This window comes from Sarcophilus harrisii, chromosome 2, assembly GCF_902635505.1.
Source record: "Sarcophilus harrisii chromosome 2, mSarHar1.11, whole genome shotgun sequence".
In the NCBI taxonomy this organism is placed as follows: domain Eukaryota; kingdom Metazoa; phylum Chordata; class Mammalia; order Dasyuromorphia; family Dasyuridae; genus Sarcophilus; species Sarcophilus harrisii.
The window spans coordinates 215,230,998-215,254,644 of NC_045427.1; the positions used below are offsets into that span (position 1 = coordinate 215,230,998).

The window sequence follows — 23,647 nt, forward strand, 5'->3', positions numbered from 1 at the left end:
TAAAAATTATTTAATTTCTTCCACATGTTGATTTATCTATATCTCATACTCTGTTCAAATTTAATAAATTGGAAATAATCAACAGTTCTAAGAATGCACAGTTTAGAGTCTATAACTAAGGAAACTTTGTTCCAAGATAAATCAAATAAACAGTTCCCTACTTAGTTACCTGCCTATGGGCTAAATCTGAAGTCTTGGGCTGGAAAAAAGAGCTCATTGTGTTCTTGGATTTATTGCTACTTGGTCTGAAGCTGTGTGATAGAGTTGAGCTGTACTATTTGAATTTTTGCTGTTTTGATTCAGTTGAGTCAATCTATCATCTTACTCTTCCCACTGGTGTGGTTTATGTAGGCATGGAATGATGTGATTTAGAAAAGCAATTCCTAGTTCCAAATGAGTGTTTGGAATTTAGCACCAAATGATGAAATTGTAGACACCAAATGTTGGGATTCACTCGTGTGAAGAAGGCCATTCTCTTTGGCAAAAGGTAGGTTTATTTAGGAGAAGAGATTACAGACAAAATGAAGAGAGATATAATAGACACCAGAATTGGTAAATATAAAATAGAATTAGGAGAGCACATAGCAAAGAAAGGGATTTTAATAAGTAATGATGGAAAAGATAAGATCCCTAGTGGAATTCACAATTAACCAGAAGAAAGAGAACAATCCAGGAGATTGGAGTATTCCCCTAGTTGGCAGGCCAAATCCATAGAGGAGTTTAGCACCCTAAAAAAGTTAGTTAGCTATAAGAGGGAGAAAGACACCATGGGGAATGGTTGGGAGTTGAGAGGAGAGACACGCATGGCAAAGGGGAGGGAGAGGAAAAAGTCACCATGAGACAGAGTGTCATGGTGGATTGACCCAAAGGGGTTCAACAAAGATGGTGTGAGTCCTGAAGAGATTTATAGAGTAAATTTAACCTCATTTAACCTAACTTAACCTAATTCAACAAGGCAGGGCAGCCTATTACCTCCACAGAGGGTAGGACTATAAAGTTAAACTGATCCCCATCAGTGCCCTTCCCTGCACCCCAGGGAGAATTCCATCATTCTTCTAGTTCCTCTCTGCCAACTACACTTAACCAACTCATCACCACCGAAGAAACTAACAAGATGCCATGTCTTGACACCTTTGTTAAGTAAGAAAACGTGGGTTGATCCATGTAATATATATAAAAACTTATCTGACTACAAAATAGTTAAATAGAACTGGGTTGTAGGGGACCCCAAAATTGAGGGAGCACAATCAGTGGAGACGAGTTAATGACAAACTAGACAATATCCTCTTCCTCCAACGGTACTGGAGAACCACAGCAAAGTAATATAATGCATCATTCCTGGCCTTCAGATAATGGAGGCCAGGATAGTAATTGCTACAGTAAATTTGGAATGAACAGTTTCAATTGAATGATGAGGTGAATGATGAGTGAAGAAGTCATAGGAAAGCATCAAATATTAGATTTTTGATAAATAAGCAGATAAATGAACAGCATCAACTAGACTTCTGAAGATGTGCAAAATAATTAGGGGCTTTCTGCCAGTGAAGATGGGAGGGGATGGGATCAAGTTACACTTATAAAATAGCAATCATCATTTGATTGATTATTTGATCAACCATTTGATTCTGTGAAAGTATATTGAGGAAGTCCAGGGGAATTGAGAAGAATGAAGACATGACCAACCTAAGTGCTCTCCTTAAAATGGAGATTTTGAGAAAAACCAGAAAATCAAAGAGAGAGTCTGCAGGGACAGAAGGGGCTACTAATGTGTTAGTGGGTGAAATCCAAGGATGGAAAAAGCTTCCAGGGTAAAGAGGTTCTGGGACATTATATAAAAAAAAAGTCAGGAAGGGAAAAAAGTACAATCTAGACAGGGAAAAAATACTTTAAATAAAAAGTTATTTAAAAATAGAATTCAAGACAGAAAAGAAAAAATTGAGGATCTAGGAGAAGATATTCTCACCTTCTCCCATCTCTCACCCTGAAAAATTATCCAAACTTCCAGAAAACATTTGTAGGAAATCCTTCCAATACCACTCTCAATGTTCATTTATCACCATCAACTGGTTGAACTGGAACAACAAGCATTTTAAAGTTTGCCCCCTCCTCTCTGCATTCCTTATCAGCACTTGATGCCAGCACAAACACCTGTAAGCAATGGAGGGAAGAGGAGAGCTCATTCTGGTGTGATCCCAGTAGACTCAGAGCCTGAAAGATGTTCAATATCACTATAGATATATTAAAATCTTACAACTTGTCTCTTAAGGATAGAAACTCCGCTGGGAAGACTCCTATAGCTATTGCATTCTGACACAGAAAAAAGAAGAGGGCGGGGGGGGGGGGGGGGACCCGCTTGTTAAAAAGGAAGAAAGGATTAATTTTATTTGTCTGTTTATCTATCTATTTGTATTATTTGTCCTATACTAAGCACCTTATAATTATCTCATTTGATCCTTACAACAACCTTGGGAAGTAGATGCTATTATTATTACCAGGTAAGAATAAATAATCCTTAACTAGGAATAAGTAATCCCCAATATTACAGTTGAAGAAATTAAGGGAAAACTTAACTTGCTTAGTATTACACTAGTAAGTGTCTGAGGGTGAGTTTAAAATCAGGTCTTCTAGACTTCAGATCCCAATACTCTATGCATTGTGCCCACCTGATTGCCTTTACAGAGAGAACTATGGAACAACTTGGTTCCATGTCCATTTCCTTCTCTTTTTTTTTCTGGTCTCCTGTTCACATCTTCCAATGATCTGGCTCTATTATGAGAATTTGTGCACATCTTACAATAGATTCACTGTGTACAGAGTTCCCCTACAACCAGAGTCTAAGTTAGGTAATTCTTCCTTTTTTTTGCACAGGCACATGGAAGATGAAGTTACCAAGGAGGACATGTTCCCTGTAGACATAAATCAAAACGTGTCTTGGTAAGTATGAAATTAGATTAAAGAAAGCTTCTTTTTTTACCTTTTTCAATCACCCAACAGATATGTTTCAGGAGCAGATAGATGGGACAGTGACTAGAATCCAGGTTTGAAATCAAAAAGGCTCCTCTTCCTGAGTTTGAATCTGGCCTCAGATACTTAATAGCTAGTTGGTGACCTTGGACAAGTTACTTAATCCTTTTTGCCCCTGTTCCTTACCTGTAAAATGAACTAGAGAAAAAAAATGGCACTCTAGAGTCTCTGCCAAGAAAAACTCAAATAGGATAATAAAGAGGCAGATACAAGTGAACAGCAACAACATTCTTTTCTACTTCTTCCCCTCTTCCCCCAAACCATTCTCATTTGCCCCTCTAATGTTTTCCCATGTGCTGAATTTTAAAGTTAATAGGGAATTGTTTCTGGCCTCTGCTTTCCCATTATATCCTAGAATTGATTCATCAAAGCCATGAACTGAAATGAATATTTATTCACTTTCTTCTCATGGTTGACTGTTTCCACTTAAATCAAAACCTTGAGTTTGAACCTTCAATTCTTTCCTACTTACTGGCCCAGCTTCAGAGGATTCTGGGCTACGGCTAGTGCTCAGCTTAACTATATATCATTCATTCTGAGAGTCCTGAGGAGACATATTGGTTTCACACTCTCCCCTGAACCTTTTTCTTACAGTTCTGGTCCAAATTTGAAGGTGTTTGGAAATCTTATTTGGTCTTGAGTATCTAGAGCATTTTGAATTCTCCAAGAGACCCAGAACTGATTCTATTTCCCCCAGATTCTCTTAGGATCCCCAACTCCTATGAAGATTCAGTTTAGGTGTTACCTTCATTCAAATTGATCCCTTTTCTGATTTCCATCCAATCCCATCATCAATTTTAATGTTTTCTTTCCAAGATGACTTTGTATTTATTTTATTTTTGTATTATATCTAGCCTCTAGCCTCAAAGTGAAGAACTGGATTCAAGTTCTACCTTTGACATTTAAAGCATATTAAAAACCCTTTAATTTCAACTGAAAATATTAAAAACTATTTATACAGGCTTCAGGTATTTACCTTCTCTCTTAAGCCTAATCATTTATCTTAGGAAAGTATATAAATGATCAAGAATGAAAGCTAAGGTCTTGGAAAATGAACTAAAAGAGTGGTAATAAAAGTTATGAGGAAAAGCAACTCATGTCTAGTTGCTTTCTCTATGCCCTGAATAAACCAGAGGCAGAACTTTTAAGCTTTTATGTATTGTGGACTTCTTTGGCCTATGGACTCCCTGGAATGCTTTTAATAATGGAAAGAAACACTAAATTTCAGTTAGAAGTGAAAATAAAGGAAGAAAATAGAGAAAGAAAATAAAGAGTATTTCCCATCCAAATTCATGGGACTATTGAAATCTATTGATCAAAAGTTAAAATCCTCTGTATTAGAAAATGCCCCCTTAAGGGAAAAAACTACTTTTACCATATCCTGAAGGGATTAATAAAGGGGAGCTAGTCTCTCAGCTAGTTTTATTTATGATTTCTTGAAATACAGCTCTAAAAAACCATTTTTATAAAGTCTATTGAAATTCAAATTATGCTACTTGATTATGCCTTTAAACTCAAATCACTCTGGCTCTCACTGATTGGCCCAGAGTCCCAGTCCAAACCTCATTTGCTTGTTTGAGTTTTGTTGACTCAGAGTGAATGTAAATAGCAATTGTTTCTGTTCTGTTTCTGAAACTCTGAGGGTCTTTCCCTTCAGACTGAAGTTTTTGTGATGACAAACTAGACCATTTTTACCCTCCATTCTTTCCCCCCCCCCCCTTAATAGTATTTTAGTGTGTTTTTTCCCTCCAATTGCATGTTAATGTAGTTTTTAAATTTCATTTCTATAAAGTTTTGAATTCCAAATTTTTCTCCCTCCCTGTCACCCCTTTTCCCTTCCCAGGATAATAAGCAATCTGATATAGGTTATACATATACAAGTATATTAAACATATTTCCATATTACTTAAATTGTAAAAGAAGAATCAGAACAAAAGAGAAAAACCACAAGAAACAAAAAAAAGTAAAAATAGTATGTTTCAATCTGCATTCATTCTTCATAGTTCTTTCTCTGCCTGTGAATAACATTTTCCTTTATAAGTCTTTTGGAATTGCATTGTATTGCTGAGAAGAACTAAGTCTGTTATAGTTGACCATCTCATAATATTGCTATTACTATGTATAATGTTCTCCTGGTTCTGCTTGCTTCACTCAGCATCAGTTCATGTAAGTCTTTCTAGGCTTTTCTGAAATCCATCTGCTCACCATTTCTTATAGAAAAATATTATTCTATTACATTCATATACCTCAATTTGTTCAGCCATTTCCCAATTGATGAGCATCCCCTCAATTTTCAAATTTTTTTTGGCCTCTATTCTAGAGCCTTTAATTACTGAATGGGTGTTTCTTCAGACAAATTGAGACACAGGAAAAACCTTAGTTTAAAAAAGGGCAAAATCTCCCATTGCATCCTGAGCTATCACCCATCATCCTGACTTATGTCTTGCCACTGGACCCAGATGGCTCTGGATGAGAGAGTGAAGCTGATGATTTTGGATAGCTCCACCTCACTCAAATTCAAAGTGAATTGCAAATCAAGACATCACCCTCCTGATATCACTGGTTCTCTTAGAGAAGAAAGGATGAACAACCACAATCCGGTCACCTGTGACCAGCTTGGGAGGAGGTGGACTCTTGGTGATTTGAAGGGAGGGAGGGAGGAGTCAAAGAGGGTTGAGTGGTTTAAGGAAGATGACTCTCCAGGGATGCTCTGGAAATACTAAGATTATTCTATTTGATAGGACAGTTGTTAGTATAGCAGATATAGGCTGGGCCTAGAGTCAGGGAGGCTAACTTTCCTGGGTTCAAATCTGACCTCAGACACACACTAGCTGTGTGACCCTGGGCAAGTCACTTAACCCTGTTTGCCTCAGTTTCCTCTTCTGTAAAATGAGCTTGATGCAGTTTGAATGGTCTCAATTCCTGATGGTCAAGAGGTTAGTGGCAATAAGAGAGTTGTTAAGAATCCCCTTTAAATCACCGAAGGTTTAGGCATGAAAGAATCCACTCATTCCCAAATTATTAGTTGCAAAATGAAAGTTTATTGTTGGATAGAAATCAGTTTCTAGTGGGAAATGGAGTTTTGGCACTGAGAATGCTTTCTCAGAGGGCAGAAGAATCCTGGCAGCTGGGAGTGACAGAGATCTCAGGCTACCTAGGCCCATCTGCAAAGATCTTAATTGAGGGAACCTGTTATATTGGGGAATCTTAGTGGGGGCTGGGACAGCCCGAGCTGATCAGATGCGGTGGGACCTTCAGGAGCCCAGGTTTCAGGCTTAGATTCTTATCAGTTTTCAGCCCAGGTCTCCTATTGGAATTAACAACACTTCAAAGGGATACTTTTTGACCAGGATTTCTAATTGAATCAAAGGCTCTGGCATCCTGGAAAGATAACTTATCTGGGATGATATGCCTTCCCCTGGAGGGGCTGAGACTCTGGAAGGAATCACAGATCAAAAGGAAATACAGTTTCTTAGCAAAGGAAACAGTTCCCCTCCTCCTTAAAGCTGAAGAAGGAAACAGCAAAACATCTCAAGAGTCTCTGCCAAGATGACCCTGAACAACTAATTCTATATGATAGAGTAGAATGTTAACTCTAAATTGTATTTTTGTGACATTTTCCTTGTTATCATGTGAATATTAATTAAAAATGTCTTGTATTTAAAAAAAAACAAAAACAAACTTATGTCAGGGAGAGGACACCTAGGTGGCAGAGCTCATTTTGTTGACTCTTTTGACTCAAGAAACTGATGGAAAAAATGTTAATGATGCAGATTAAATTCAAGTGTGTGGTCCTTGTTTTGTTTTATTATTTTTTTTTCTGGAGAGGTGTATTTCTACTGAAATCTCAAATCTAGTCCACCTGATGAGAGTAAAACTCCCTGAGACAGCCCTGTAAAGTTATGTAAAATCACCAAGAAAAAAGTTATACAAACTCAAATGGTCTCATATCCTCTGGAGACAGGAAGATGAGTCTTCAGAAAATGTCTCTTTTCATATACAAACTCAAATGGTCTTGCATACAGAATGTCAATTCTTAGATTCCTATATAAAATAGGTCTTCAGAAAATGTCTCTTTGCAAATTACTTCTCTCTTGAGAATGATATTGCCTGCCAAGGAAGTCTTTCTCTTGGCGTCTTTTTAACAATAAAAGCCTTTTTTTTTTTTTTTTTTTTTTTTTTAAATCACAGCCTTTGAGTTATCAAATTTCCTTTGCTGTGAACTCCAGCCTTGGAGAACAAGGAAACCTTCATCCATTCCTGCCATATCTCTCCTTCGGTACCCTGTCCTCATCACACCTACTTATTGGCAAACATATTCTTAGAATATAAGTTCCTGGATATTAGACAGTGTTTTCATGTATATCTTTATCTTATATAAATCTCCAAAATAGACAGGCAAGTAAGTGGCCAGTGGGAAGGAAGGGTTCAGTAAATAGGATTTAACAAGGGAAGTATCTCTTATCACAAATGTCTCTAGCCAAATGTACAGGTACAGACTATCCTAACTACTTAACACAGTGTCCAGCATGTAATGGATATTTAACAAATATTGAATTGAGTTAAATTGAATTGAATGTAGCTCCTCTAAGACCTCCAAGGAAGCTGGGTGAGACCTCTTAACGTGGATCCATGGGTTTCAGATGGTAATAGTAAGGAGCTCCCTACCTTCCCCCATCCATGTGATTGGATGCATTTGTGGTGTATGACATTTCCCTTTCTAAGCCCCATCCCCTTTCCTTCCATTCTTTTAGCCTATTGATGCACTGACCATGGGCTGGTGGAAATTTTCATAAGACAACTAACAGAAGGAATCTTCTTAGCCATTCCATTGCTAATCTGTCCCATTACTAACCTGATGGCTGGCCTGCTGTTTCTGGCCATGAATTTCCACCTGTTGAGCCACATAGCTGTCAGAGCATCTCAAATTGTGAGTATCACTGAGAGTTTGTAGGGTTTGGGTAGTTAAAGGATGAAAAAAAGGTTACCAGAGAAGAAATAAAATTGTTGTAGGATTTCCTGACATCCTCTTTTGTCTATTTTTATCTGTCTGATGTTTCTATATGTACTGATAAAAAGATTTGTTCTAAATATAAGATCTGTCTCCTTTTCTAGTATATTGAAAGAGAAATAAAATATTACATAAGATTTTCACAGATTTAGAGCTGGTAGGGACTTAAAGTCTAATCCTACTCACTGATTTTACACATAAGGAAATTGGCCAAGAGAAATGAAATGACTTATCCAATATTTCTTAGCTTAAAAGTGCCAGAACTGGAATATTTAAAATCTGACATATACTATGAATCAGTTGTACATTTTAGTAAAATGCTTTTTACATTTGTCTAGACTCTACCCCTACATGTCATTAGAAGAGACTCTATATTCTTCAAAATAAATATAGCAAAAGGAAAGAAGTACACTGAAAAAGTAGTTGAATCTGAAGGAAAACCACAAGGGCTTCCCTAGAAAGAGAAGAGGGATTGGGAGGCAAGAAAAGTAGGAAGTATGTGTAAGGTATATGTAAGGACATTCAGCTGGAGAAATGAAAGAAAGGAGAAAGCTGAGTTTATTAAGCAAAGAAGGGTGTTAATAGTAATTAATCACCTAAAATATATAGTTAGAATTTTAAGGTTTGCAAAATATATATTTCATTTGATCTTCAGAATAACCTGTGAGGTAGGTGTTACTATTATTCCCCATTTTACAGATTTAGGTGCTGACTTGTCCAGGGTCATGCAGCTAGGTATATTATGTAAGTATATTATGTAAGATTGGAACTGTAGTCTAGCATTCTTCCTGTTCCCCAAAGAGGATGATTTTGTAATTGTTACCTTGCTTCTTTGTTAAAAATGGATATATCTTAAAAAACAGATTGTAAATAATAGAAGTTTATGATAACACATACATTTTCTTTGGAGACATACCTATTTGTGTATCTGAACATTTATTTTATGGAAGGTTATGAAATACATAAGTATTTTTTAAATGGAAAGATGTAATGCAAGAGGGAAAGTAGACTAGAAGAAATTTGCCTATTAGGGAACATCTCTCCCTCCTTGCTGACCCTTTACTAAATGCCTACTATTTCCAGGCACTAGGTGTGGTGATGGATTACAAAGATAAAGTGCAACAGTCTCTATCCTCCAGGAGTTTCTGTTCTGTCTATCTTGTAGGCAGATCTTAGTAGGTACCAGACAGGTCACTCCTTCTAGTTTCTAGAATCTAGCTTCTTCCCTGAGAGGCTCAAACTCCAGGAATTTAATCAGGTAAAACCAACCCAGAAATATGTAAATATAGGAAGAGACTAAACAAAGTATGTGGACTTTCTTGAGTTTGCATAATCCCTTCCAATCAAAGCCTGGCCTTGCCATAAATAATCTTGTCTTCTACTTGGCAACCATTTCCAGGCCAAGAAAGGAGACTAGAAAAGTAACAGAAAGAAGAAAACTTGAGGGGAATAGCCCTGGAGGAAACTTCAAAGGAGGAAGTCCCTGGGACGGAGCAGGAGGCTGCCTATATTCTTTCTCCAGATGTATGAGAGTTCTTCTCTTTGCTCTGTTCTAGGAAACTTGGAACCTGACAACGGAGGAACAGACCAGGTGGCCCACTTATCAACGGGGGCAAGCAGTTGGTGAGCTGATCACAAGGGGACCTGAGTTTGAGCAAAGAGAGGGAATAGGAGATGGGACTGTGGATAGACACAGGAAGAAATGTCTGTCTGGTTGACTCCTAGGGCAGAGAAATGAAGCATCCGTTGACACTCGTGCCAAATCTTTGTAGATGAGTGTAGGAAATAAGAAGGCAGAGATAACCCTCATATAGCCCCCTGGATTCCATAACTGCCTCTGTTCTTCTAGAAACAACTCTCTTTACTGCTTATGTGCAAATGGAAGTGCTAGAAAAGACCTGGACCCCATCCTTCTTTACTAACTGGACTCTTCCCCACTCTCTAAGAGAGCTCATTGCCATCAGTCTCACTACAGGTAAGAAAAAGGTAGGACACTGTTCGCTGCCTCTCATTTTTCAGTGCCTTTGTGGGAAGGGGGTGAAGAGGTGGAGTGGGCAGCTGGCCACTCTACTCTTCAGTCCTCAGGAAGCCCCCTCAGCTAAAATGTTGGGGACGATCCCGTGGGGCCATGAGGCTAAGACTACTTAAGACAGAACAGGTAAGTGCTCTTATTTTCTTCAAAGTAAGGATGGGCTTCCCTACTTCCCCATTCCTTCACCTCAATTTTCAGTTCAATTCAGCAAGCAATAATGAAGTTTTTACTATGGGATTGGGCCTTCTCTGGGTATTTATAAGAAAGGAGTTTATACTTTAGAAGATGGTTGGAGGAAAGAGGACGAAGACAAAGTACATTAGAAGCAAATTTCAAAAGCTTGGGAGAAGTGATTACAGTGGTAGGGGGTAGGGGTGGGTGGGAGCCAAGAGGGGAGAGAGGAATGGATCAGAAAACACCTTGTGTCTTTCCTGGTGGTAGCTTCAATGGGGCAAGGGATCTCGTGAGTCAGAGCATTGCAGGTTGTCTTCCTAGAAGATGGTTCAAACCTAGATCATGCCTTTATCTACCCTTTCCTGTTACGTGTGATCCAGGGATCACGCACTCCTAGTTATACTATGCAGAGCCATACCTTCAACTACTCTATACTTGTTTGGCTGGGAATGACCCTGTCATTCTGTGACCTGGGTGTTCTTTCTGAGTGCTTCACAGAAGCTGGCCCTGGCACATGAGAGGGTGGTTGGGCTTTGGTTTTCTTGGTCAATTGGCCCATTTCATGTCTTCTACAGTGTGTGCTGCAAGATATGATGGGGGCTTCAGCTGCTTCTGCCTACCTGGGCATGGATGGAATGTCAGCCTCTGCTACCACCACAATCCCTGCCATGGTTCAGATCCTTTCCATTCCTGTAACTGCATCATTTTCCAACATCCTAACACTGGGTACTGCCAGTTGCTGCCACCGGGTGAGGAGGGTCTGGTATTGGTTATGACTAAGTAACTGACCATGGGAGGATCAATGGTATGGCATTGGGCAGGTCAGTCAAGCCCCCTTCCGTTGGAGGGATGGACTAAGTCAGATCAAAGAATGTAAGCTCCTTGAAGACAGGGTGACTTTCTTTTCTATTTGTATACTTAGTGCTTAGCATACAGTAACTGCTTAATAAATGCTTATTGACCCACTGATAAGAGTACCAAATGACTTTTGCCCAGGAAGCCTCCTTCCTCCTTCCTCTGAATCAGTGTAGCTAGCCCATTCTAGTGTCTCATCTGATCTGAATCTTTTATCCTCATAAAACCTTTTGATGAGGGTGAACTCTGTAAAAATTGTGTAAAATAATCACTGAAACCAAGTCCCCTTTGATCTGCAAAAGAAGAGAGATTGGGGTCTCCCAGGCTCCAGAGAGTCTAGGAAGAGGCATATTCTCCAGAGTACTATCATTCAATTGGAAATCTTGGGCAAATCACACCCCACCTCCATTGATCTTTTTGGGAAATCTAAGCCCCCATTCAGGCTGGAAAAGCCTTCAAAGTGATTTTCATTCAGTTGGGAGATCCTGGTCTGATAATCAGTTCAAACTGCCCCCAATTGCTCATAAAATAGGTTTTTGCCAACTTGTTCTTTGCAAATTTCTTCATCAAGAAATCTGCCTGCTAAGAGAGTGGGAGCTTCTTAGTGAAAAATAAAGCTTTCTTTTTTGGGGTTCATGAATTCTTTCATTTTTGAACCTATGTCTCCAAGTAGAGGAGATCTCATTCCTACACATCATCACTTTGAAGTTCTTGGACTCTTTGCAGTAAAGGAAGATTCTAGTGCTTTTAAGGAGACTGGGTCAGAATAGAAGGACTTTACAAATTAGCTAGTAAACACAGATCCTGGGCTTGTGGCTCAAAGTCGTGAAAAAAAATAGGCAGAAATGAACAGAGTGAAATCTTCATAAGCCTGTTATCCCACTCACATCTGCTCAAGGGGGGAAAACTTCTGGGTAATAGTTCACCTGCACCCTTATTTCTTATCATTAAAGTCATAGGAGCTTTGTTGAAGCTGTGGAAGCTCTTAGCCACACCCAGTCACATGCAGGAGGAAACTTGTCCAAGAGTTTTATCCAAGCTTGTGGAGGCATCTTTTTTTTTCTTTTTTCTTTCTTTCTTTCTTTTTTTTTTTTTTTTATTAAAACTCCTAGGGACTGTTAAAGCAACAGCAAAAAGGGAAATTTAGCTTTCGGCAAGTCAATCAAATTTCCTTCCCCTGGTGGGAGCAGAACAAAATGGTTGGAGTTAAGATCAGAGGGAGTAAGCCAGAGCTGACCAGAACACTCATTTCCAAGAAACAAGAGGAGTGGTGAGAAATAGAAATCACAGTGATTCCAAATCCTGAGCACCCAGCATGGAGTCCAGTGGGTTGGTTCAGGGCAGGGGTGAGTCAGGGAGAATGAGGTGGCTCTTAGTGGCCAGTGTACGACACCTTCCTTCCCTCTTCCTGACTTCATGCTCTTCAGAAAAAAAAAAGAAATAAAAAAACCACCTTGATAATTTGACAGAACCTTGGCTAGGAGTTTTTGGAAAACAAGCTATTGTATCCTAAAAGGCAGAGATTGTTTCATTTTTGTTCTTTGTATCTCCAGTGCCTAATACAGAAGAGGCATTTACATAAATGCTTTGTTGATTGATTGTTGTTTGTGCTTCATTCTTTTTTTTTTAAGTATTATTATGGCTTTTTATTTACAAGACATATGCATGGGTAATTTTTCAGCATTGACCTTTGCAAAACCTTCTATTCCAACTTTTCCCTTCCTTCCCTCCCTCCCTCAGATGGCAGGTAGTTCAATGCATGTTAAATATGTTAAAGTATATGTTAAATCCAATATATGTATACATATTTATACAGTTCTCTTGCTTTGTGCTTCATTCTTGAAGAGGACCATTACATTGGGGGAGGTGATGTAAATAACTCTGAGAGTCTTCCCCTTCCGGATTCATTCATTTATTTAGACTGATTTTTTTTTTTTTTTTGGACTAGATGGAAGAAGAGATTCTTTGCCTCAATTGCTACCTCCCCTTAATTACTGAATTAGTTAAACAGACCTGTTGAAGAAGTTGGCTTAAAAAGGTCAAAGTCTTCCATTGCATCCAGGGCCATCTCCAGTCTTCTTGCTTGATTGATGGAGAAGCAGCAGCAGAAGCATCAGGTTTATTCTGAAAATCTCCTTTTCCTCCTGATTTTCTTCTATTTTGGCTTTTTCACTAGTCCCTGGGAAGCTGAATCTGGATTCATCACTGCCTAGTCCTGGCAGCACCTTGACCTTGGCCATGCTCCTTAGCCACCAGGCCACTCATCTGAGCTGGTACCTGCAGCCAGTGGAGAACCAAACCCCAGTGACCCTGCTATCTGGAACTCAGGTGTTCCTTAGTGCTGAGAAGGACCGGGCTTTCCTCACCATCACCAATGTCTCCCAAGACTGGGCAGGTAGCTTCCTCCTTTTCTTCCTATTACTTTGCTTCCTTGTCCTGATTGTTGAGCCAGGAGGTTTGAAAGCAAAGAGGGAAGGTAAGAAGTATATGTAAAAACAAGGAGAACATTATTACATGGAGATTGTGGGATCTCCCACTATTTCAACTGTGGATAAAGCAAGCAAAAGGGAGCTGTAATGAGCAAGAAAGCTTCCTGTAATTTGATAATGAGATTTGTTAATAATGGAATTATTAATAATAAAGGAATAATTAATTAATAAAGGAATTTAGGGAAGCTGATGGGAGGCTAGTGAAGGGGCAGGGGGAGAAGGGAAAAACCTGGACCTGTAACCCAACGGCTTGGGTTCTAGTCGTGATCTAGGGGAATCCCAACCCTGCTATTTGCTAGCTGTGTGATCTTAGACAAGTCATTTCACTTCCTCATCTGTAGACTAAGGTTTGGGAATTAGATGATCTCTGAGGTTCTTTCCAGCTCTAAATCCTATGGCAAGAGGGCTGCAAGGTGCAGTGGAAGGTCTGCTGGAGCTGGAGTCAGAGGGCCTGGGTATGGATCATTACCTGTAACTTGGGCAAGTTGCTTTATGTATCCTGGGGCTGTTTCCTCATCTATAAAATATTGTGGGGGGTGGATTGGTGGTACACTAAATGACCTCTAGGTTCCTTCCAGCGCTGAATCAATGACCTTGGGATCCTAATTCCAGGTCTACCACTATATGACTATGGGCAAATCATTTAATTTCTGAGCTTTAGTTTCTTCTTTGTGGAATGGGTATAATAATTTTTGCATTGCCCTTCATAGGATTTCATGAAGTGAGTACTTTATATAAAATACTTTGTAAGTTTAAAATGTTAAGTAAATATGAATCATTATTAATACTATCCTAAAGATATCAGAAGGGGCAGTGAGGGGGCACAGTGGATAGAGCACTGGGCTTAGAACCAGGAAGACTCATCTTAATGAGTTCAAATCTAGCTTCAGACTCTAATTGTATGACCTGGGCAAGTCACTTAACCTTGTTTCCCTCAATTCCTCATCTGTAAAAATGAGTTGGAGAAGGAAATGTTAAACCACTCTGTGATCTTTCCCAAGAAAAGTCAGACATAATTGAAATAACCGAAAGATGGTTATAAAAGGTGCTAAATCTCTACACCAGAGACCTGTTTATGGAAAAGGGAATGCCATCTAAAGAACTATTCAGTCTTCAATTTTATAATCCTATTATAATGTTTTCTTTTTTTCCTGTCTTTTTTATAACAATAGTTTTTTTTTTCAAAACACATGCAAAGATAGTTTTCAACATTCATTCTTGCAAAACCTCGAATTCCAAATTTTTCTTCTTTCTCTAAATAGCAAGTAATTCAGTCCTATAATGCTTTCTTGCTAATGTTTCTTCTTTAAAAAGACTATCAGTCATTCTGTGTCTACTATGGACTATATGCATATTCTGTAGATTTTATAATAGATTTTGTTATACTTAAACAAAATCCCAATTTATTCCCCCCCACCCCCTATGTTTATTCCTGCCCATATAAATCCTTCCTTGTAACATAGTTAAGCCAAACCAACTGCGGCCACTAAGTGGCACCATAGTGCAGCATGCTGGGCTTAGAGTCGGGAAGACTCGCTTTCCAGAGTTCAAACCCAGTCTCAGGTACTTACTAGCTCTGAGACTCTGGGCAAGTTACTGCCTCAGTTTCCCCATCTGTAAAATGAGCTGGAAAAGGAAATGGCAAATCAATCCCAATATCTTTGCCAAGAAAACTCCCAGTGGGGTCATAAAGAGTAGGACACAACTGAAAAAAATGACTGAACAATAACAGGCAAACTTTGTTATCCTTTCCCCAGGCCAGGTTCCCATGTTCTGGGACAGCACTAGGATCCCACAGTAGCAGAATAGGGTAAAAGAGTTGGGGAGAGGGAGGGAGGAGTTCTAAGCTACCAGATTCTGTGCTACAAACCAGCATGGCCAGCAGGAGTTCGGGGAAGCATGTGAAAGTCAGTGGGTGCCCACAGGCTGGTACGTGTGCCCACAGTCCGGTACGTGTGCCCGCAGGCCGGTATGTGTGCCGCTTTGTGTCCCGGGGTTTCCAGTGGGAGCTGCATCAAGTGGTGAAAGTGCCCCTGCAGGCTGATGATGTGCTGGGACACCCGAGGCAGCTTTCTATTTCCTGCAATGCCTTCTCTGCTTTCCAGTTGAGATGCTGCATCCCCAGCACCGATCTGAACTACACTGCCTCCTGGAGCCCTCAGAACCTATCTAATACCACAGGTGTGAGGGGCTGTGGGGCTGCTGGGGGAATAGTCTCCTCTCTAACTCTCACTGTTTCTATAGAGGGTGCTCTTAAAAAACCCATTGTTAGTCATGCTCAGCTTGAGTAAGCTGGTGGAGACGGGGAGAAAAAGGTCAGAGGTTGACCCTTTTCATCTTTTGGGACCCTAATGACAAGTATTAGCTGACTTTTCCTTGATAATTTGGAAGGTTCTTTGAAATTTTGATTAAATATATTCCCTTGTAACAATGAAAATGAACCAAGCAAAACTGACCAACACAGCTGTGTCTCTCCATATCTGACACTTTGGTAGCCCTGGTAACCTGCCCTCTGGATTCAGTATTACTCATTGCATTTATGCCGAGTTAAGTGTTTTTTTATATTCTTTCATTTCTTCTATTGTGACATTGTGTGTGTATACATACACAATACATGTATGCACCTATATGCATATGTGTATATATACCTAGACACACACATAGAGTGTTCTTCTGGTTCTGCTTACCAAACTGTACAAGTCCATACAAGACTTCTTATGTTTCACTAACTGAAACTCTTTATCTCCATTACTTATTACACAGACTATTCCATTATATCTTTAGATCATGGTTTGCTCAATCATCCCCCAAATGATAGAAACACCCTTTGTTACCATTCTTTGTTTGCTACTGTAAAAAAGTCTTGCTTTGAAAATTTTCATTGCTATAGAACATTTTTAAAAAATCATTGACTTCCATGGGGGTACAGACCCACTGGTAGGATTATTGGATCAAAGGATATGAAGAGTTCTGTGACTTTTCTCACATCGTTCCAAATTGTTTTCCAGAATGATTGTATCAGTTCCTAAGTCCATCAGTTTTCTCACTTCTATCTGCGTATCCTGAGCTTCTCTACCTCACAGATATGTTGGGAGGTGCTGTGGCATATTGGGAAAAGAAATTGTTGGACTTGCTCCTGGTTTCAAAATTTACAAGATCCATTATTATTAAATTCTGTGACATTGGACAAGTCACTTCTATCAGATGAATTTTCTTCATCTGTAAAATGAAGATATTGGACTACAGGGATTGTACTATTTCTTTTAGCTCTAAGCTTATGATTCCACCAACATCCAAGGACAGTGCATTCATGCCAGTTGCTGACATTCTGGTGACAGAGTTCCTTTCTCTTCTTCTTTCCCAGAACTTTTGTCCAGGACCTCTGGAACACAGTGTCTCACTCTGGCTGTGTCAAGCTGCCCTGAGGGTGATACCAAGTACATTTGTAAACTGCAGAGCTTGGGACTGGACCCTGTGAGCATCCCTGTAACCATCTCCATTATCCAGGGTAGGAAAACCCCGCCCAGACTCTCACTGGTCCCTCTCTTCATTACTGTGATGCAGAGTAGGCAGACTTGTCTAGGACTGTCCAACCTAGTGCCTGATGAATTGTGACCTCTGCTTGCAAGGGTTATAGGTCTTTCTTATGCCCAGAAAGATCTAGAAATGCCAGCTGTATCCCAGAGCAGAGACAGCCTTAAAATTGCTCCAGAATACTCCCTCTTCAGCTGGATAGGATTCAGACTTAGACCTAATTCATTCACCACAAAGAAAGGGCTCCTGTACAATCACTGAATGTAATGTAATGTGTTTTTCCCTTCAGATGGAGATACTACTTGCCCCCAGGATTCGTTGGGTGGTAACTGGAACGCCACTAAAGCTGGCCTCGTGGCCCGGATCCCATGTCCTGAGAATAGGACAGGAGTGCTTGAAAGGCGCTGTGGGGCCCGGGGTATCTGGGGACCCATCAGCAGCAGCTGTACCGACGTGAGGCTACTGGCCATGTTACGTTCAGCCCAGGTGAAGCTTCTGAAGCACTTTTTATGGGGCAGAACTTTTGTCCTAAGCCAGGTTCACCTCCTGAGTCAGGATGGTGGGACTGTGCAGGGTGGAGGGGCACGGGACCTAGACAGCTTGTTTCAGAGCCCGTATCCCAAGGCCCTCGCCCAGTGCTTTCTCTCCCTTCCCCTTTCTTTCTGATGCAGCTGTTGTTGGCAGGCCAAGGACAGCCCGCCAGGAAGGTGCCGCGGCTCATGGCACAGCTGCGGGAGCAGGTAGCAGTCGTGAGTTCCCCTTCGGACTTATTAGCCCTGTTGGGTACTGTGAAGATCCTGGCCCAAGTGGTAACCCGGTCCGGGACAGCACTTTACCACCAGACCCTGGAGGTGAGCATACTCTCTGGAGTCACGGTCTGAGGGGACAACAGGAGGGAGAAATACTAAAGCATTTTGGATTTTGTTTGGCCTCTTCCTGGGGCAAGTGCTTGGGCTTGTGGATACTAGTTCTTCCTAATAATCCATGTTTGTCTTCTGGCTTGTCCATTCCTTGCAACACATCTGCAAAAGTGCCTCAAGCTTGGGATGGGACCTGGTGCTCTGGAGAGGGAGGGCTGGGTGAAAGCTAGGAGGGCTCGGATCTCTGCCATGGACATGGCCCCTAACAGACACCAAATGCAGATAGCAAATTTACTCACCATTGTACATGTATATGCAATTGCAAGCCTACAAATGAATATGCATAAATCCTCATTTAAAAGGCAGGTGTGTGTGTGTGTGTGTGTGTGTGTGTGCGCGCTAGGAATTGTCCAGCTGATCCTGGGTACTTGTGGCACATGCACCCATGGTACAACAGAAGACAGAATCTATGAAATATACAACCTAACACAAATAAATGCAAAAACATCACATGTGATACACGGACACTCTTCCCCCAATTTATGCATATTTATGCCCCTATCATTGATTACTATGCACAATCATCGACCCACAAACACTGGGCTATATCAGAGGGGAAAGGGCGGAAGAGAGGCCCTTGTAAGGCGGCACAAGGGATGCCAAGCAGTGGGCTGTCTAGCCGGGAGATGTAACTTGGAAGTAGACTCTAACCAGTGTGGGTCTATAAATACGGTGGGCAGTTGACTAGAGAGCTGACTTCCTTTACACATGAGCCCTCCTTTCTCCACTTGCGATTTTCTCTGGGGAGAGGGAACCAAGCAAAGTTACCTGTGCTCCTGGCTGAGCCCATAGGCTCTCTCCAACTAGAGCTAATCTCTGTCTTGGATGGCTGCAGGATTTTCTGGTGGCCACAAATGACCTCTTGGAGTTGGATCCCAGTTCTCTTTGGGCCCCAGCCCAGGCCCAGGAACCCTCAATGAGTTCAGCAGTCCTGCAGGCGGTGGAGAGCCTGGGTGGAAGCCTGTGCTCCAATGACCACCCCTTCCACCTTACCTTGCCCAATGTGCAGCTGCAGACCCACCTTCTTGGGCCTATGACCCCAAAGGACTACAGTGTCTCCTTCTCCACCCATCCTCCTCTCAGAGCAAAAATCCCCCGCCACGCCCTGGCCCAGCTGGCCTGGGAGACGGGTCATGTCAGCATCACCAGCCTGGTGCTGAATAAACTGGGCCGCATCTTGCCCAGGAACTATGGGCAAGGCATGCGGGATTTACTCTACGCCCCTCCTGACTTGGTTCTCTCCAACTCCATCAAAGATGGCAATCAGACTGTAACCAAGGTGGAAATCATCATGGACTTTGGGGGCACGGAGGGCACTCCGACGTGCGTCTTCTGGGACCACAGCCTCTTCCAGGGCGTGGGCGCCTGGTCTGGGGAGGGCTGCGAGGCCGGAGCAGGGGACCCCAGCAGCACCACTCGGTGCATCTGTGTGCACCTCACCTCCTTCTCCGTGCTCATGTCTCCCCGTTCTGTCCCAGACAGCCCGACTTTGACCCTGCTGAGCCAGGTGGGTTTGGGGGCCTCCATAGCGGCCCTGCTGTTATGCCTGGGAACGTACAGAGTCGTGTGGAGGGTCGTGGTCAGAAATAAGATCTCTTACTTTCGCCACGTGGCCCTGCTCAATGTTGTTCTCTGCCTGCTTGCCGCGGACGCCTGCTTTCTCGGGACATCACTGTTGTCACTGGGCCCCCCCAGCCCACTCTGCCCGGCTGTCGCCTTCCTCTGCCACTTTTTCTACTTAGCTGCGTTCTTCTGGATGCTAGGGCAGGCGCTGGTGCTAGCTCACCAGCTGCTCTTCGTCTTTCACCAGCTGTCCAAACACCACGTCCTGCCCATCATGTTCACCTTGGGCTACCTATGCCCCCTGGGATTTGCAGGTGCCACGCTGGGCCTCTACCTCCCTCGGGGACAGTATTTACGGGAGGACGCGTGCTGGTTGGACGGGAAGGGTGGAGCGCTCTATACTTTTGTGGGGCCAGTTTTAGCCATTGTAGGCGTGAACGGGTTGGTGCTGGCCATGGCTGTGGTGAAAATGCTGAGGCCCTCGTTGTCGGAGGGGCCCCAGACTGAGAGGCGGCAGGCCCTTCTAGGAGTGATCAAGGCACTGTTCATCCTTATCCCCATCTTCGGTCTGACCTGGGTACTGGGCTTGGCCACTCTGATGGATGGAGGCAACAAGATCCCTCACTACCTGTTCACAGTTCTTAATACTTCCCAGGTAAGTGAAAAAGTCCTGGTTGTCCTTATTGTCCTTGACTATCTGGTAGTAATACCTAGTTAATAGCAGCCATTTTAAGGAAATCAACAATAAACACATTATTTATTTTTTAGGAAACGGTATTTTTCCAATTACACATAGTTTTCAATATTAATTTTTTGTAAGATTTTAAGTTTCAATTTTTTTCTCCTTCCCTTTCTCCTAACTCTTAACTCAAGACAGCAAGCACTTTGATATAGCTTGTACATATATAATCATGTAAATATATTTCTACATTAGTCAGGTTGTGAAAGAAGAAACAGAACAAAGGGAAAAGGCACCTCCCCCTCAAAAAAGTGAAAATAGTATGCTTTGATCTGCATTCAAACTCCAAAGTTTTTTCTCTGAATGTGGATAGCATTTTCCATAGCCGAGTCTTTTGGAATTGTCTTGGATCACTGTATTGCTGAGAAGAGAGTATAGTAAAACAATACTAGTATTGTAGTACAATAGCTACAAGAACTATTGTAGTTAACAATCCATTTGCTAATCAGCTTCCTCACTTCAGTCTTAACCCTTCCTCCCCCCCTTTCCTTCTTCCCTGCTTTTCCCTACCTGCTAAGATTCCCAAGGAACTCCAAGTTTTGAGGTTCTAGTTTTCAGGACCACTGATGTGGCATTCCTTGACATATTCTCCTCTAGGGACTTTGACATAAGGCCAGAGTCTCGAGAACCATTATCAAGTCTCTGTTCCCAGACTTTTTGTTGTCAAGGTTGGTTTTTTACCAACTTTGAATCACTTTCTCTAGTTGCAAAAGAGCAAAAATAATAATCCTCTTCCCCAGGGATGATGAGGGGTAAATGAGACAGTGATTAATATTTGCATTAGCATATACGGGAGCACTTAGTCCCAGTTACCAAAGACCACCACTTCTGGATCCCTAAAATTGTCACTACTTCAAATTCTTTTGATAGACCCTATAAAAATATACCTGGACTAAAGATTTACTCCAATGGCTCATGGTGGGGTGACTTATAGGATAATTTATTATAGGATCATAGAGCTAAAGCTGTACGGGGGTTCAGGCCATCTTGCCTAACCCCTTTCATTTTACAGATGAGAAGACTGAGACTCAATTAGGTGATTTACCCAAGATCCACATGGGTTAGTAAACATCTAGCTCAAGCTGAAAAGGCTTCCAATACATACATTCCCGGAGACTGACTGCCATCTGAAGATGAGCTTAACTAAATCACAAATGCCTCACCGAGTGATAAATTATTTTGGTCCCAGCAACTCATGAATAAGTGTGGAGGGATTGCCATCTGCATTTCTGGAGAGCATGTCCATCCCCACGGATCTCTTGTCAAGTACTGAAGAAAGTACATGAATTTAACAATACTCAAAATAAAGACTAATTAAGTGAAATTTCCTGTAATTTCCTCTACATGACATAAACTAGATAAATACTCCAGGGGAGGAGTCTTAAGACTTGATTGAAGCAGGCAGGAGAGATTAGATGTAGGGAAGAATAACTAGAGAAAGACAAAATGTCAGGCTTTCCAATCAATCACAGTGACAAGAGGAGTAAAAAGGTGCAGGAAATGCAATTTTGCTCACCAGGTAAGTTCTGTATTCACCTACCAGTGCATTTCTCCATCTCTACTCTCAGGGGATCTTCATCCTAGTCTTCGGCTGTCTCACGGATAAGAAGGTGAGAGTGCTTGCTCAGCTTTCCACACGGGGCTCTGGGCACGGTACCGGCTCACGCTTCTGTCTCCTTTGCAGGTGCAAGAAGCCTTACTCAAACAGCTCTGTTGTATTCTGCCCGTCGTCTCCACCGTCTCCCTGGTGAGTCGGCAGCGGGCCCCTTCCCAGCTGAGACAATCCCCAGAAAGACCAGGAGGGGGATTTAGGGCCTGAGCTCTAATTCCATGGGCCAGGAGATTTCTTTCAAAACTTTTGCTTTAACATATAAAACACGTTATAATATTACATATACATATATTATCTGTAAGACAATATAAATATTATATAACATAACATTTAACAAAGCAGTGTACAGAAGCCCCGAAGTCAGGAGGAACTGAGTTCAAATTCAGCCTCAGACACTTACTAGCTGTGTGATCCTGGGTAAGTCGTTAACACTGATTGCCACCCCTGCCAAAAAAAGGGAAAAAAGCCGTGTGGCTTAGTGGAGATTCTGTAGCCTAGGGCCAGGACCCTGAATTCAAGTCAGGCCCCTGAGGAGTAATGGTTGTGAGAGCCTGAGCAAAAAAGGCAGAGAAGGTGCCAGCCCGTGTGGATGTCAGAGTTCCCTCAGAGTCCCTATACCAGTGAAATCAGCCTATTAAGTACCTACCTGACCCTGGGCCAAGTATGGTGGGTGCTACTAGTCTGGACAGGCTCCAGCCCAGGAGGACCATCCACTGGCCACTGGGGCTCGGTGCTTTTGAGTCATACCTTCTGAAAACATCACTCCGGCATGGAAGGATAGGGATCTGCACAGTGCAGAGGATCCGCACCTTCCCCCCAAATCACACACTTTTAAAAATACATAAGATTCCATTTATCACAGAAAAAATAAGCTGAACATTAGAATCAGGCTATCTGGGTTCCTAATTGGGGTTCTTCTGGGCCTCCCTCCCCCCAGCTATCCCTGGAGGCAAGTAGGTGGTGTGGACACACAAGGGTGTGTGGGGGTTGCAAACTGCAGAAGTGGAAAAAATGTTGGTTATTCTGGACGTGCTTGAGAACTAGGGAGCAAAAGAAAAAGCGGGTCAGAGGGGGCACGCAGACCGGTCTGTGAGGGGTACAGCTAACAGCAAGCCGCCCTCAGCAATGGGCTCTTTTGTTCCGCACCAGGCTACAAACAACCTGAGTGACTTGGAAGGCAGCGGCAAATGAAGAACAGAGAATGCCCGGTACGAATTCGGCTTTCTTGGGGACTACACGGGACAAGCACTTCAGAGAGGTGGTCTGGGAAGGGAGGGACGCTGCAGTGTGAGAGAACAGCTTTTTCCTGGTGACTTGTTTGACAAGGATAGAACGCTAGAACGCCTACAAATCTGGTCTTGGAAGAACACAATGGTATCATTTGGCTGGGACACAAACTTCCTCTAAAAATCCTCTTTCATCTACAAAAGCCTCACGGGAGGCCACAAGCAAAATGACCTTTTTTGTTCAGTCGTTTCAGTGGTGTGTGTTGTCATGACCCTGTTTGGGGTTTCCTAGGCAAAGATACTATCTTATATTTCCTTTTCTAGAGCATTTTATAGATGAGGAAACTGAGGCAAACAGGGTGAAATGACTTGTTCAGGGTCTCACAGCTGGTGCGTGTCTGAAGTCAGGTTTCAATTCAGGAAAATTAAGTCTTCCTGACTCCAGGCCCAGCACTCCATGCACTGTGC

General features: G+C 42.0%; 1 protein-coding gene across 1 annotated transcript; it reads left to right on the forward strand.

Annotated features, from left to right (window-relative positions):
- The first annotated feature begins 10,446 nt into the window (after positions 1-10,446).
- Positions 10,447-22,160, forward strand: ADGRF3 (adhesion G protein-coupled receptor F3). Its single transcript, XM_031949265.1, has 9 exons — positions 10,447-10,990; positions 13,273-13,491; positions 15,551-15,766; positions 16,950-17,093; positions 17,409-17,605; positions 17,791-17,970; positions 18,875-20,257; positions 21,910-21,951; positions 22,026-22,160. Exons 1-9 carry the CDS (start codon positions 10,756-10,758, stop codon positions 22,158-22,160), a joined length of 2,751 nt encoding a protein of 916 aa, XP_031805125.1. The 5' UTR covers positions 10,447-10,755.
- The last annotated feature ends 1,487 nt before the right edge of the window (positions 22,161-23,647 follow it).